At 44.5% G+C, this 16,784-nt stretch overlaps 1 protein-coding gene across 12 annotated transcripts in view; it reads right to left on the bottom strand.

Moving 5' to 3' along the window:
- LOC139259753 (nck-associated protein 5-like) overlaps positions 1–16,784 on the bottom strand; it is a 1,255,355-nt gene that overhangs the window by 239,462 nt on the left and 999,109 nt on the right. For 11 of the 12 annotated variants that reach the window (XM_070875434.1, XM_070875435.1, XM_070875433.1 and 8 more), the window contains 2 exons: positions 8,961–8,999; positions 7,627–7,752 (listed from right to left, as the gene is read on the bottom strand). In XM_070875434.1, the coding sequence (XP_070731535.1) occupies positions 7,627–7,752; positions 8,961–8,999 (165 nt within the window). The remainder of the gene's footprint in view (positions 1–7,626; positions 7,753–8,960; positions 9,000–16,784) is intronic. The other variant, XM_070875432.1, reaches the window with a different exon arrangement.

The raw sequence follows: 16,784 nt of genomic DNA, 5'->3' as shown, positions 1-16,784 counted from the left end.
GAGACAGGCAGGGGTATGGTGTCAGTGTCTCGACGGCAGCCCCAACAGCGGCAGCAAGCAGCCTTCGAGCTGAGCTGCTGTGCTGTAGGCAGGCCATCATTCTGTTAGTGGCTGGCCGGCAGCCGAAGGATCAACACCGGAGGCACGCAGCTTTTCAAGCGGGTTGAGGCCATTCGGCCATGGGATAGGAGCGGCGTCAGTGGCTGGCCAGCAGTCGAAGGATCAACACCGGAGGCACGCAGCTTTTCAAGCGGGTTGAGGCCATTCGGCCATGGGATAGGAGCGGCGTCAGTGGCTGGCTGGCAGTCGAAGGATCAACACCGGAGGCACGCAGCTTTTCAAGCGGGTTGAGGCCATTCGGCCATGGGATAGGAGCGGCGTCAGTGGCTGGCTGGCAGTCGAAGGATCAACACCGGAGGCACGCAGCTTTTCAAGCGGGTTGAGGCCATTCGGCCATGGGATAGGAGCGGCGTCAGTGGCTCGACGGCAGCCGAGTCATTTTAAAAATGGCCGAGTGCCAATGTTTGTTTGACACTGCGCGTGCGCGCACGCTCCAACACGCATGCGCAGGGTTGCCGGCACCACGTTGGCTCATTTAAATTGGACCCGCCCCCCACTACTTACAGAATCGGCGCGAGTGTTTGGCTCCGCCCCCCCGCTGTGAAGAGCGCGCCGCGCCAAACTGAGATCGAGCTCCGAGGAGCCGGAGAATATCGAAGTTTTTTTCTGGCGCACCTTTAGGTGCGAAGAACAGGCGTCCAGCTCGGAGGTGCGCCGTTTTCGGCGCGGGCCGAAACTTGGGGTCTTGAATTCTAAATTTCTCCCAGTCCTCAGGTTTGCTGCTTTTTTTGGCCACTTTATATGCCTCTTCCTTGGATTTAACACTATCCCTAATTTCCATTGTAAGCCATGGTTGAGCCACCTTCCCCATTTTATTTTTACACCAGACAGGGATGTAAAATTGTTGAAGTTCATCCATGTGATCTTTAAATGTCTGCCATTGCCTATTCACTGTCAACCCTTTAAGTATCATTCGCCAGTCTATCCTAGCCAATTCACATCTCATACTGTCGAAGTTACCTTTCTTTAAGTTCAGGACTCTAGTCTCTGAATTAACTGTGTCACTCTTCATCTTAATGAAGAATTCGACCATATTATGGTCACTCTTCCTCAAGGGGCTTCACACAACAAGATTGCTCATTAATCCTCTCTCATTGCACAACACCCAGTTTAGGATGTCCAGCTCCATAGTTGGTTCCTTGGCATATTGGTCTAGAAAACCATCCCTTATACACTCCAGGAAATCCTCCTCCACCGTATTGCTGCCAGTTTGGTTAGCCCAATCTATATGTAGATTAAAGTCACCCATGATAACTGCTGTACCTTTATTGCATGCATCCCTAATTTCCTGTTTGATGCCATCCCCAACCTCACTATGACTGTTTGGGTCTGTACACAACTCCCACTAGCGTTTTCTGCCCTTTGGTGTTCCGCAGCTCTACCCATACTGGGCCCAAGTTTTGAGCCGCGCCTAGAACGGCGCAGTCCCGACCTGGACGCCCGTTTTTCGCCCCACAAAGTGCGCCTAAAAAAAACTTCCAGATTCTCCACCTCCCTGCAGGTCGTTTGCAGCTCGGCGCAGCGCAGCAAGAGCAGTAGGGGGCGGAGCCAGGTCCCTGCGCTGAAAACAGTGCCGGGACCTCTGCACGCGCCTCTGCTACAGTGGGCGCCCAAAACTGTGTGGGAGGGGCCCGAAGTACGCATCCCCCTAGCCCTTGCCGAATGGCCTCACTGGGACTGCGTGAATAAGGCTCCTCCCACGGCCAGCTCCTGCTTCCTCCTGACCCGACTCGAATCCTGCTTCCCGCCCCCCGACCGGATCCGACACCGCCCCCCCCCCCCCACCCCGGGCCCTGGACCGGACCCGACCCGACTCCCGCTTCCCCACCGCCCCCAGACCGGACTCGACCCGACTCCACCTACCTGCAAATCTGGTGCTGGGGACGGGCCCTGCCCGAAATCTTGGGCCCTGCCCGAAGTCTTGGGCCCGGCCGGGCCCGGCCCGTTCAGCCTCCCTCCCCCTTCTCCTTTCCCCCACCCTTTTTCTTCCTCCCCCCCTTCCCCCTGCTCCTTCTCTCCCTCCTTCTCCTCCTCCCCCCTTCCCCCTTCTCCTCCTCCCCCCCTCCCCCTCCTCCCCCCATTCCTCTTCTCCCCCCTCCCCCTTCCCTCCCTCTGCTCCCCCCCTCTCTCCCGCTACCCCCCTTCTCCCCCTCCCCTCGCTGTCAGAAACACAGACACTGACAGACAGAGAATGAGAGACACGCAGACAGACAGACAGAGAGATAGAGACACTGACAGAGACACACTGGGGAGGGGGGCATCCCAGCATGCTGTTGGAGGGCTCCCGGTGCTGCACTCGGTAAGCAGAAAATGTTTTATTTATTGATTTAAAAAAAAAATTATTTCTATTAATTTTTTTTGATTGATTTATTGGTTGATTTATTGATGTTTTTATCATTTATTATTGATGATGGCTCTTTATTTGTATAACTGAAGTGTTTAATGTTTGTAAACTTCCCTTTAAACCCCCCCCCACCCCATTCCCTACGCCTGATTTGTAACCTATGCCTGATTTTCTAAAGTGTAGACAAGGTTTTTTCGAGCGTACAAAAATCTTCACTTACTCCATTCTAAGTTAGTTTGGAGTAAGTTTTCACTGACGAAACTTTGAAAACAGGTGTAAGTGGCCGGACACGCCCCCTTTTGAAAAAAATTCTGTTCCAAAGTGAAACTGTTCTAACTGACTGGAACTGGAGCAAACTAAATGGCGAGAATTCCGATTTCTAAGACATTCCGTTCTACACCAGTTGCTCCTAAAAATCAGGAGAAAATCATGGCGAAACTTGGGGCCACAGATTCCACCTCATCCACGCTAATGTCCTTCCTTACTATTGTGTTAATCTCCTCTTTAACCAGCAATGCTACCCCACCTCCTTTTTCCTTCAGTCTATCTTTCCTGAATATTGAATACCTTTGGACGATGTATAGAAAGCACCTCAAGTCGCTGGAGACTCGAAGAGCTCAATGCCCTCCCGGATGCACTTTCTTCACCTCGGGCGGTCTTCGGCCAGGGTGCCACAGGTGTCAGTGGTGATGTTGCACTTTACCAGGGAGGCTTTGAGGGTGTCCTTATAACGTTTCCGGTGCCCACCTTTGGCTTGTTTACCATGAAGGAGCTCCGCATAAAGCATTTGCTTATTGAGTCTCGTATCTGGCATGTGAACTATGTGGCCTGCCCAGCGAAGCTGATCGAGTGTGGTCAGTGCTTCAATACTAGGGATGTTAGCCTGGACGAGGACACTGATGTTGGTGCGCCTGTCCTCCCAGGGGATTTGCAGGATCTTGCGGAGACAGCGTTGATGATATATCTCCAGCGACTTGAGGTGCTTTCTATACATCGTCAGATCCATACAGGAGGACGGGTATTACTACAACCCTGTCGACCATGAGCTTGGTGGTAGATTTGAAGACCTGGTCTTCAAACACTCTTTTCCTCAGATGGCCGAAGGCTGCGCTGGCGCACTGGAGGCGATGCTGAATCTCTGCATCAATGTCTGCCTTTGTTGATAAGAGATTCCCTGGCTGTTCACCCTCCCCCTCCAGAATGCCCTGCAGCTGCTCCGAGACATCCTTGAACCTTGCACCAGGGAGGCAACATACCATCCTGGAGTCTCGTTTGCGGCAGCAGAAACGCCTATCTCTCCCCTTACAATAGAATCCCCTACCACTACAGCACTTCCATTCTTTTTCCTGCCCTCCTGCGCAGCAGAGCCACCCATGGTGCCATGAACTTGGCTGCTGCTGCCCTCCCCGGATGACCCATCTCCCTCAACAGTACCCAAGGTACTGTTTTGGAGGGAGATGACCGCAGGGGACCTCTGCACTACCTTTCTTCCACTGCTCTTCCTGATGGTCACCCATTCCCTATCTGCCTGTGTAACCTTTACCTGTGGTGTGACCAACTCACTAAATGTGCTATTCACGACATCCTCAGCATCGTGGATGCTCCAGAGTGAATCCATGCGCAGCTCCAGAGCTGCAATGTTGTCTGTCAGGAGCTGCAGCTGGATACACTTCCTGCACACATAGTAGTCAGGGACACTGGAAGCGTCCCTGATTTCCCACATAGCACAGGAGCATGACACGGGTCTGGGCTCTCCTGCCATGACTTGACCCTTAAATTATTTAATTTGGCAACAATGATAAGGTGTCTTACTGCTAAGAAAAAGAAAAAAGATAAAGATAAGCCTCCCTTTTTTCTTTTTCTTACATTGTACGTCCCTCGACATCCAGGGGGCTCTCGATTTGTTAGTCCCATCCTTTTTCTTTAAAGGCACATATTTGGCCTGAACCCTCCGGATCTCCTCCTTGAATGCCTCCCACTGCTCTGACACTGATTTACCTTCAAGTAGCTGTTTCCAGTCCACTATGGCTAAATCAACTCTCAGCTTAGCAAAGTTGGCTTTTCCACCAATTTAGAATTTTTATTCTTGGCCTATCCTTGTCCTTTTCCATAACTACCTTAAAATGAACTGAATTATGGTCACGAGCATGTAAATGCTCTCCCACTGATACCCCTTCCACCTGCCCAGCTTCATTCCCTAAAACTAAATCCAGAACTTCCCCCTTCCATGTTGGGCTTGCTACATACTGGCCAAAAATGTTCTCTTGATAGCATTTTAGGAATTCCGCACCTTCTATACCCTTCACACTAATTTTTTCCCAGTTAATATTAGAATAGTTGAAATCCCCTCTATTACTGCTATAGTTTTTGCACTTCTCAGAAATGTGCCTACATATTTGTTCTTCTATCTCCCGTTCACTGTTTGGGGGTACACTTCCATAGAGTGATTGCCCCTTTTTTGTTTTTCAGTTCGACCCATATGGCCTCGTTTGATGATCCCTCTAACATATCATCCTTCCTCACAGCTGTAATAGTTTCTTTAACCAATACCGTGACCCCCCTTCCCTTTTTACCCCTGTCTCTATCCCGTCTGAAGATCCTGTAACCAGGAATGTTGAGCTGCTATACCTGCCCCTCTTTTAGCCATGTCTCTGTAATAGCTATAATATCATACTCCCAAGTGTCTACTTGTGCTCTCAGCTCATCTGCCTAATTCACTGCACTCCTTGCATTGAAATATAAACCATTTAGAACAGCCAGACCTCCTTGTCAACTACTTTCTAGCCCTTGTTTCCTCTTTCCTTCAACTTCACTTTCTACATTTTGCTTTCCAATTCCAGCTTTACTCCCCTCCCTACTGAATCTATTCTCAGGTTCCCATCCCCCTGTCAAGCTAGTTTAAACCTTCGCTAACAGCACTAGCAAACCCCGAGGATATTGGTCCCGGCTCTGTTGAAGTGCAACCCGTCTGGCTTGTACAGGTCCCACCTCCCCCAGAAGCGGTCCCAATGCCTCAGCAATCTAAAGCCCTCTCTCCTGCACCATCTCTCCAGCCATGTATGCATCTGCTCTATCCTCCTATTTCTGTACTCACTAGCTTGTGGCTCACCGGGAGTAATCCGGAGATTACTACTTTTGAGGTCCTGCTTTTTAATCTCTCTCCTAGCTCCTAAACTCTGCCTGCAGGATCTCATCCCTCTTTCTACACCTATGTCACTGGTACCGATATGGACCACGACCTATGGCTGTTCACTCTCTCCCCCCAGAATGCCCTGCAGCAGCTCGGTGACATCCTTGACTATGGCATCAGGGAGGCAACATACCATCCTGGGGTCACGTTTGTGGTTGCAGAAATGCCTGTCTGCTCCCCTGACTATTGAATCCCCTACCACTATAGATCTTCCATTCTTCTTCTTCCCCCACCCCCATGCAGCTGAGCCAGCTGTGGTGCCGTGGACTTGGCTCTGGCTGCACTCCCCAGAGGCACCATTGCCCCCACTGGTACTCAGAAGAGAATACCGGTTGGAGAGCGAGATGGACTCAGGGGACTCCTGCACTACCTGCCAGTCTTCCTCTTCTGCCTGCTGGTCACCCACTTCCTCTCTACCTGCACACTCTTAAGCTGCGGGGTGACCACCTCTAGAAATTTGCTATCCACGTAGCTTTTAGCCTCGCGGATGCACCGCAGTGACTCCAGCTGCCGCTCAAGCTCTCATAAAGCGGCGCTCGAGTTGGTGAGCTGAAGACACCTCCTGCACACATGGTCATCCAGGCTGCGCGAAGCATCCAGGACTTCCCACATGTCATAGGATGTGCAGTCCATGGGAATGAGCTGCCCTGCCATCCCTGTAGGTAGACTCGGAACTGCAAAAATAAACTCTCAACCTTAGCAAAACACACACCCAGCAGCTACTCAGCAATCAGCTGATTTAATTAATTAGGTTTTTTAAGATTAGAAATATCACATGTCAATTTAATTGCGACTCCTTTATTTAAAAGACTAAGAACTAACCTTTATTTAAATAATTAGAACAGGGCCTTAGTCATAGAGGTAGGTTTTATGGAACATCTTAAAGGAGGAGACAAAGCTAGAGAGGAGGAGAGGTTTAGAGAGGGGATTCCAGAGCTTAAGGCCCAACCAGCTGAAGGCACAGCCACCAATTGTGAAGCGATTAAAATCAGGGATGCAGAAGAGGCCAGAATTAGAGGAGCAAGCCCATGGAGGGATTTGAAAACAAGGATGAACATTTTGAAATCGAGGTGTTGCCAGACTGGGAGCCAATGTAGGTCAGTGAGTGAATGGGACTTGGTGTGAGTTAGGGTATGGGTAGCAGAGTTTTAGATGAGCTCAAGTTTATGAAGAATGGAAAATGGGAGGCTGGCCAGGAGAACATTGGAATAGGAAATACATAGATTATAATTCTCAAATTGTAATTAGTAAATCATTGCCCTTAAGTTACAAATGCAAGTGATAATAATCTTGGTCAATAAACTGTACTTCAATTAACAGTTGGCCACTATTGCCCTATAGATTGCCAGAATATTTTGATGAAGTAGTTTCAATGAGATATGCTTATTAAAGTAGAAAATGCTACTAGTGAACCAGACTGTACAGTATTTTATCATGACTACAGAATGTTTAAGTAGTCACATATTCTTGCTATTTTATGTATTCAAATCACAAAATGCAATTAAAGAGCTAGTTATTGAGGCAAGCATACATTAGCAAGCATATTCATGTTCATAATATGCTTCCAGAATGACAGACTAAGGTTACATTTTATGACATAAATTTCCTCTGTTTCTGAAGTAATTTCCTCCATTTACCAAGTATTTGAAAACCACAACAGTATAATCTTAGAACTTTAATCAGGACATTTATTTTTATTTGTTTCTGATCCTATTGTTGATCGATTGATTCTTTGCATAATTTACTGCATTCTAGTTAATAACAGGCTACAAGTACTGACAATGAAGGGATAAAGATCCATTTATGAAAACTTTTGATTGCAACAAATGTGGATTGCACTATAAATTAATCTGAAAAATTACCTGATCACAAATTTTTAACCACTTAATCGAGTTTCATATAAAGTCTCTTGAAAGATGACTAATAATTAAGAATGAGAATATGGACAGAAAAAAATAACTGATGTACATACACATACCTGTAGAAGTGAATCAGAGGCCAGACGAACCCGCTGCTGGAAAATAACACTCAATGTTCGATTCTGCTGCTCAAGATCAAAAACCCGAGTACGTAGTTTCAGACACTCTTCTCTTAAATCCTGCAGGTATAATATATATTGTAGTAAAGAGTTACAGAAAAATAACCCATTTTTGATATTAAAATGTTATATTTTTCAGGGGATCAATACTGAAGAATAAAAAGAGACTACAAACTCAGTCAAGGGTTCAGTTGGTGCTATAAACCTTCACAGTGACTTTGAGCAGCAGCCTGTAATCTGAACCCCCTTTATCCCCAACCCTAGACTGGGGTAGTGCTCCATAATGCACATTCCACTAACTATTGTTTTACTATTTCATCTTCATGAAGGGGGTTTTAAACAGAACAGCCTCTTGCTTTTGGAGAGATGCTAGAATCAGTTTCAATGACATATTCCATATTAGTATTAACCACCATTATGAATAGATTAAATTAATCAAGAGTATTGTTTTGACAGTGGGGCAGTGCAGAACACAGAACCCAACACAAGGGAACAAATAATTCTAATACTAAGATACAGAATTTTTTTTTTTAATTCATTGGTTAAATTTGATGGTGTTTTTTGCATCCTTCAGGTTTAATTTATTAATTGAGAAGACTATCCCAAAGAGGCTAAAATCTTGCAAATATACACTACGAACAATAGCATATAATTACTATTGTTTTTAAAGTGCATGTAAATATTGCATTGTAGATTTTCTTAATTCTAATGCAAGATGATATTACAGACAACATTTTTGAAAACATTTTTCCCTCCTAGTTTATTTTTTTATTGTGTCATACCAAATCAGAGCTGGATAACTGTGATCTGGTGTAACTCACCCACTAATTTTCCTTCCCTTCAGAAGAAGTGCCACATTGCTACTTAATTCCTCCACAAGCAATTCTGAATGAGATCATAAGTAATCATGTCATGAGAACCTCAGTTATACCTAGCCAGAAACCGCCTGTTAAAGTGCAAGCTATAACAGTGGACCATCATTTACAATAAAGGATTGTACTCAGCTCAAGAAATTATTGTGCCTGCTTTTCCTAGGGGCTCATGTTGGGGTAATGACATAATCAGTATCATGGAAGGTAAAAGAGATGTCGAGCACATCATTTGTGTTGCTCTCAACCTCACTTTCATTCTCTTCACATTCCCTTTCACAGAATATAGCATTCATGAAAAGTATGAGCTACTCCTGTTCAGTTTGTGGATTCACTTTTTAATCTTGTGTATGTTGACTATATTACAATTAGGGTACGGATATGTATAAAGAGACTCACCTTTTGAGTAAGCAATGCCTGAACCACTTGATTGGCCACCTTTGAAAAAATATGTAAAATAATTAACAATTTTATGACATCGCTCCAAATCCCTACACAATCTCTAATGAAATTCCATTTCATAGCAGTTAATCATAAATACTCATACAATTTAATAGTCTTCTGACAGACTTTGTCAGTTGTTGGCCTTGAGCTTAACCTGTGTCATCATAGCATGCTTTGAACTCTCTCCCTGAGAAACAACCCCAATAGGGAATTCAGGAGAAACTTCTTTACCTAGAGAGTGGTTAGAATGTGGAACTCGCAACCACAGGCAGTAATTGAGATGAATAGCACAGGTGCATTCAAGTGGAAGCTAGAGAAGCACGAGGGAGAAATGATCAGAAGGATATGTTGATAGGGTCAGATGAAGAGGGGTGGGAGGAGACTCGAGTGCAGCATAAACACCGGCATGGACCTGTTGGTATGAACAGCCTATTTCTGTGCTGTAAATAATTTGTAATATTTTGTTGCATGCTCTGCTCCTGTTGACCGCCTTACTTCAACTCTCTAACCTCTTGCTTGTCTCTCTTAATTCTTCCACTGCCCCATTGACTCTGTCAATAGATTATCAATCATCATCATGCTCTATATACCAGCCATGACCATATAATGGATGAATCATTTGATATCCTACTGCTGATAGAAATATAGCTTAGAAGCAACTATTTTCCCTCCACCAAAGCAGATCCTATATTCTATCACCTACTTACTCAAGGGTGGTAGCTCTCATCATCAAGTTCCACCTTAGCTTCATAGAGTCATAGAATCATACAAGTTTACAGCACAGAAGGAGACCATTCCGGCCAATCGTGTCCATGTCGGCCAACAAGAAGCTATCTCCAGCCTAATCCCACTTTCCAGCTCTAGATCCGTAACCCTGCAGCTTACAGCACTTCAGGTGCACATCCAAGTACTTTTTAAATGTGGCGAGGGTTTCTGCCTTTACCACCCTTTCAAGCAATGAGTTCCAGACCCCCACAACACTCTGCTTAAAGAAATTTCCTCTCAAATCCCCTCTAAACTTTCTACCAATTACTTTAAATGTATGCCCCCTGGTTGTTGACCCATCTGCTAAGGGAAATAGGCCCTTTCTATCCACTATATCTAGGCCCTTCATAATTTTATACACCTCATTGAGATCTCCTCTCAGCTTCCAATCTGTCCTCATAGCTTAGATTCTCCACTCCTGGCAACATCCTCATAAATCTCCTCTGTACCTGCTCCTTCCTGTAATGCAGTGACCAGAACTGTACGCAGTACTCCAGCTGCCGGACCAGTGTTTTATACAGTTCAAGCATAACCCCCCCGCTCTTGCATTTTATGCCTCGGCTTCTCCCTCTTCTTCTGTCCCTTTGGCCTTTTCCTCCTTCAAGCACCTCACACTTTTCCATTCCTCCTTCCTTTCACATAAAGTCATAATTCCCACCAAATCACTCATCATCGCCCGCCCCTGCCATTCTCCCAGGACAGTCCCTGTATTCACTCACCCAAGTTTGATTATTGCAAACTTGAATGCACAACCGGTTTAGTCATTCTATATCAACTTACCCTTGACCATGTTAAACATTACAGTGCTTCACTCTCTTCAGCCAAATTTTCCTACTATTCCAGGATCACTAACACCCAATCATCCTTTTCTCTGACAAACCACCTCCTCAAAACCCCTTTTCCCCCCCATCCTCTCCACTCTTCTTCAATACCAAAGTGAGCTCATAGACGTCTTCAGCTCAATACAGCTACCGCTGCTGCTACCTCCACCTCCTTTCCCACTGTGCCCCTGACTTCCTCGTACTCCCTCAGCCACCCTACTTTTAATCCCCTTTCACTCTGCACATTATCTTCCATTCCACTCCCCGCCCTCTCCAAGCTCAAGTCATTGATGAAACCTACCCCCTGCTCACTCATTCCTTTACCTCCTCATCTCTAAACCATTAGACTACCCATCCTGGCCCCCATGCCTGCCAACATTGTTAATGGTTCCCTTTGCTCCGGCACTGTCCCTATCCCTTTCAAATCTCCCTCCTCAAAAACTAAACTCCCAAAATCTCATCAAAACCTTGTCACATTTCTTGCTCGCCCTCATTGCTCAATATCTGTTCATTTATTCCTTTTAACTATTTTGTTTACTTTTATTTCCCCTCTGTGAAGTATCTTGGAACACTTCTGCACAAAAGGTACTATATAAATGCAAGTTGTAAGCAGCAAACAAGAAATGCACCAAATGGGCCTGTGATTTGTAAAAGGAGGGAAAATGCATCTGTGAGGGAAAATGCATCTGTGTTGCAAAATGAAGAACATATTTGGTCTGCAGTGCATATTGAAGGGATCATAATATAAAGTGCATCATCATAGGCAGTCCCTTGGAATCGAGGAACACTTGCTTCCACTCCTAAAGTGAGTTCTTTGGTGGCTGAACAGTCCAATACGAGAGCCACAGACCCTGTTATAGGTGGGACAGACATTCGTCGAGGGAAGGGTTGGGTGGGACTGGTTTGCCGTGCGTTCCTTCCGCTACCTGCGCTTGACCTCTTCATGCTCTCGGCATTGAGACTCGAAGAGCTCAACACCCTCCTGGATGTACTTTCTCCACCTCGGGCGGTCTTCGGCCAGGGTCTCCCAAGTGTCAGTGGTGATGTCGCACTTTACTAGGGAGGCTTTGAGGGTGTCCTTGTAACATTTCCGCTGCCCACCTTTGGCTCATTTGCCATGAAGGAGCTCTGCACTGAGCATTTGCTTAGGGAGTCTCGTGTCTGGCATGCGAACTATGTGGCCTGCCCAGCGAAGCTGATCGAGTGTGCTCAGTGCTTCAATACTGGAGATGTTAGCCTGGACGAGGACACTGATGTTGGTGCACCTGTTCTCCCAGGCGATTTGCAGGATCTTGTGAAGACATCGTTGGTGATATATCTGCGACTTGAGGTGCCTTCTATACATTGTCCATGCCTCAGATCCATACAGGAGGGTGGGTATTACTACAGCCTATTAACTATTAAAGTGCATGTCATATATCAATATTTGTTTAGCAGTAATTGTTTATTGCAATACAAACACTGTATTTGGTTTCCTGAACAGAAATTTACCAACAGGCAAAGTGAAACAAATTATAGTCTGATTGTCTCTTGACAATGAAATGTTTCTTGATACAATATTGATGTCCTAGGAGATCATTGTACTAATGTAATGGCAGCCAGTTGTTGTAAAGCATTGCAATGATATACTTTACTTACAGTTATCAGCTCTTGCACTAGGACATGCAGACCACAGAGTATAACTGACCAAATCAAATTACAAGTTATTGATTAGTGGAAGAATGCATTGGCATCCAATTGCGGAAAATCAAACTGACCCATTGAAGTACACAGCTCTCCTTCCACTCATCCAAACAGAACTCTTACGATTACACTGTGTCACATACTAATTATGTTTTCCAAGAAAAGAATAATTATCACTTATGGTGAGAAACTGAATACCAATGTAGAATCTCAAATACTGCTGAAAACATCCCATCATGGTATTGGTAATATATGGAGTAACATTAGGGAAATTGCTAAAACAAATAAAAAAAGGAAGGGTGTAAAATGTAAGTTGTGCCATAAAATGTAGGTTTGTTCCTATATTGGGCTGAGATTGCTCCAACTTTCCCACTTTACTGAGGACTGAGTCTCAATGTTGTGAAAGGGATTGGGCCTTCTCCAAATTTAGAAATTCACTTCAGGAAGAGTTTCTGATGCGTGTCCCCAAGCAGCTGAGCAGGGAGCAGTGTAGACGTGGGCAATACAGACCAGCTATGTCTTCAGTTTTTATCTGGTTTAGTTTGGGTTCGCTGATCTCAGCTGAGCAGGAGAGGTACAATTAGTGTCACTGTACTGGACTAGTGAGGGGAAAAACAAGCCAGGATTCATGCTCTCCAGGCGCTCTTGCTAGAAAATGCATGCATGTGGAGACTGGGGGTTGGCTGGATGGGAACCAAAAACAAAAGAAAAATGAGAATAATAATTCAGTCCATTAAAGTTTGAAACTGCAATATAAGCATTAATGACAACATCTTTAAATGCATCAAATCACATACAGTGTATCAAGAGTGTTTTAAAAAATCAAAACTAATGCTATAGGATTCCTACACTGTGGACTGTGCATCAAGAGAGATATAAAAATCAGAGTAAATCAGAATATTTTGTTCATAGTTGTAAGCATTAATTGTAATAAAACTACTCATAAGACAGTGGCTGGAGCAGTGAATTAGAACAATTACCTGGAAATCCCGGCCTCCCCGGGTCCGTACAAAGTTTCTATGGACCCGGGAAGACAGCGGAAAAGCCGATTTTCAGCACACAATGCGCATGCGCTGAAAACCAGCTTTTCCGATGATCCGCAGATCGGGAGCGAGGACATTTTCTTGGCAAGATTGCGGGATTTACCCATATCTTGCCCAAAGGTCCTCAAAATTCTTGCACCTCAAAAAGCACGCACATAGCCCACTCTTACAGGCATAAGTGTTTAAAAACATACACAAATATAATGAAATTAAATTAAATAAACACAATTTATTGTTAAAAACTCTGCCACTAAGTTAAGTTTATTTTTAAGCCGAATTACAAAACTTTAAAAAAAATCGGAAAAATATTGTTTTTTTCTAAGGCATTTATTAACTTTAATTTCAATAAATTTTAATTATGTGAGGTCTGTTTTTTATTTTTTATTAGTGTGTTTGTTTTTTTTCCATATCTACAAGTTCTCATTGCTATTAATGGGAAAGCTGTGGAATACAGTACCTGATTGGCTGAGCATAAGAACATAAGAATTAGGAACAAGAGTAGGCCATCTAGCCCCTCGAGCCTGCTCCGCCATTCAACAAGATCATGGCTGATCTGGCCGTGGACTCAGCTCCACTTACCCGCCCGCTCCCCATAACCCTTAATTTCCTTATCAGCTAAAAATCTATCCATCTGTGATTTGAATACATTCAATGAGCTAGCCTCAACTGCTTCCTTGGGCAGAGAATCCCACAGATTCACAACCCTCTGGGAGAAGAAATTCCTTCTCAACTCGGTTTTAAATTGGCTCCCCCGTATTTTGAGGTTGGGTCTCCCCGACCAGTGGAAACAACCTCTCTGCCTCTATCTTGTCTATCCCTTTCATTATTTTAAATGTTTCTATAAGATCACCCCTCATCCTTCTGAACTCCAACGAATAAAGACCCAGTCTACTCAATCTATCATCAGAAGGTAACCCCCTCATCTCCGGAATCAGCCTAGTGAATCGTCTCTGTACCCCCTCCAAGGCTAGTATATCCTTCCTCAAGTAAGGTGACCAAAACTGCACGCAGTACTCCAGGTGCAGCCTCACCAATACCTTGTGCAGTTGCAGCAGGACCTCCCTGCTTTTGTACTCCATCCCTCTCGCAATGAAGGCCAACATTCTATTCGCCTTCCTGATTACCTGCTGCACCTGCAAACTAACTTTTGGGGATTCATGCACAAGGACCCCCAGGTCCCTCTGCACCGCAGCATGTTGTAATTTCTCCCCATTCAAATAATATTCCCTTTTACTGTTTTTTTTTCCCCCAAGGTGGATGACCTCACGTTTTACAACATTGTATTCCATCCGCCAAACCTTAGCCCATTCGCTTAACCTATCTAAATCTCTTTGCAGCCTCTCTGTGTCGTCTCCACAACCCGCTTTCCCACAAATCTTTGTGTCATCTGCAAATTTTGTTACACTATACTCTGTCCCCTCTTCCAGGTCATCTATGTATATTGTAAACAGTTGTGGTCCCAGCACCGATCCCTGTGGCACACCACTAACCACCGATTGCCAACCCTAAAAGGACCCATTTATCCCGACTCTCTGCTTTCTGTTAGCCAGCCAATTCTCTATCCATGCTAATACATTTCCTCTGACTCCGCGTACCTTTATCTTCTGCAGTAACCTTTTGTGTGGCACCTTATCGAATGCCTTTTGGAAATCCAAATACACCACATCCATCGGTACACCTCCATCCACCATGCTCGTTATATCCTCAAAGAATTCCAGTAAATTAGTTAAACATGATTTCCCCTTCATGAATCCATGTTGCGTCTGCTTGATTGCACTATTCCTATCTAGATATCCCGCTATTTCTTCCTTAATGATAGTATCAAGCATTTTCGCCACTACAGATGTTAAACTAACCGGCCTATAGTTACCTGCCTTTTGTCTGCCCCCTTTTTTAAACAGAGGCGTTACATTAGCTGCTTTCAAATCCGCTGGTACCTCCCCAGAGTCCAGAGAATTTTGGTAGATTATAACTAATGCATCTGCTACAACTTCCACCATCTCTTTTAATACCCTGGGATGCATTTCATCAGCACCAGGGTACTTGTCTACCTTGAGTCCCATTAGCCTGTCCAGCACTACCCCCCTAGTGATAGTGATTGTCTCAAGGTCCTCCCTTCCCACATTCCCATGACCAGCAATTTTTGGCATGGTTTTCGTGTCTTCCACTGTGAAGACAGAAGCAAAATAATTGTTTAAGGTCTCAGCCATTTCCACATTTCCCATTATTAAATCCCCCTTCTCATCTTCTAAGGGACCAACATTTACTTTAGTCACTCTCTTCCGTTTTATATATCTGTAAAAGCTTTTACTATCTGTTTTTATGTTTTGCGCAAGTTTACTTTCGTAATCTATTTTTCCTTTCTTTATTGCTTTCTTAGTCATTCTTTGCTGTCGTTTAAAATTTTCCCAATCTTCTAGTTTCCCACTAACCTTGGCCACCTTATACGCATTGGTTTTTAATTTGATACTCTCCTTTATTTCCTTGGTTATCCACAACTAGTTATCCTTCTCTTACCGCCCTTCTTTTTCACTGGAATATATTTTTGTTGAGCACTATGAAAGAGCTCCTTTAAAGTTCTCCACTGTTCCTCAATTGTGCCACCGTTTAGTCTGTGTTCCCAGTCTACTTTAGCTAACTCTGCCCTCATCCCACTGTAGTCCCCTTTGTTTACGCATAGTACACTCGTTTGAGACACTACTTCCTCACCCTCAATCTGTATTACAAATTCAACCATACTGTGATCACTCATTCCGAGCGGATCTTTTAATGGAGATCGTTTATTATTCCTGTCTCATTACACAGGACCAGATCTAAGATAGCTTGCTCCCTTGTAGGTTCTGTAACATACTGTTCTAAGAAACAATTCCATATGCATTCTATGAATTCCTCCTCCAGGCTACCCCATGCAATTTGATTTGACCAATCGATATGTAGGTTAAAATCCCCCATGATTACTGCCGTTCCTTTTTCACATGCCTCTATTATTCCCTTGATTATTGTCTGCCCCACTGTGAAGTTATTATTTAGGGGCCTATAAACTATGCCCACCAGTGACTTTTTCCCCTTACTATCTCTAATCTCCACCCACAATGATTCAACATTTTGTTCATTAGAGCCAATATCATCTCTCACAACTGCCCTGATATCATTCTTTATTAACAGAGCTACCCCACCTCCTTTCCCTTCTTGTCTATCCTTCTGAATTGTCAATTACATCTGTATGTTTAATTCCCAGTCTTGGCCACCCTGCAACCATGTTTCTGTAATGGCCACCAAATCATACCCATTTGTAATGATTTGTGCCGTCAACTCATTTACTTTGTTTCGAATGCTGCATGCGTTTAGGTAGAGTGTTTTAATACTAGTTTTTAAACCATGATTTTTAGTTTTGACCCCTCCTGCAGCCCCTTTATATTCATACATATTGTCCCTTTCCTATCACCTTGTGGTTTATACTTAACCCA

Source organism: Pristiophorus japonicus, chromosome 3 (assembly GCF_044704955.1).
Source record: "Pristiophorus japonicus isolate sPriJap1 chromosome 3, sPriJap1.hap1, whole genome shotgun sequence".
NCBI lineage: Eukaryota > Metazoa > Chordata > Chondrichthyes > Pristiophoridae > Pristiophorus > Pristiophorus japonicus.
This window is presented reverse-complemented; position numbering and strand designations above follow the sequence as displayed.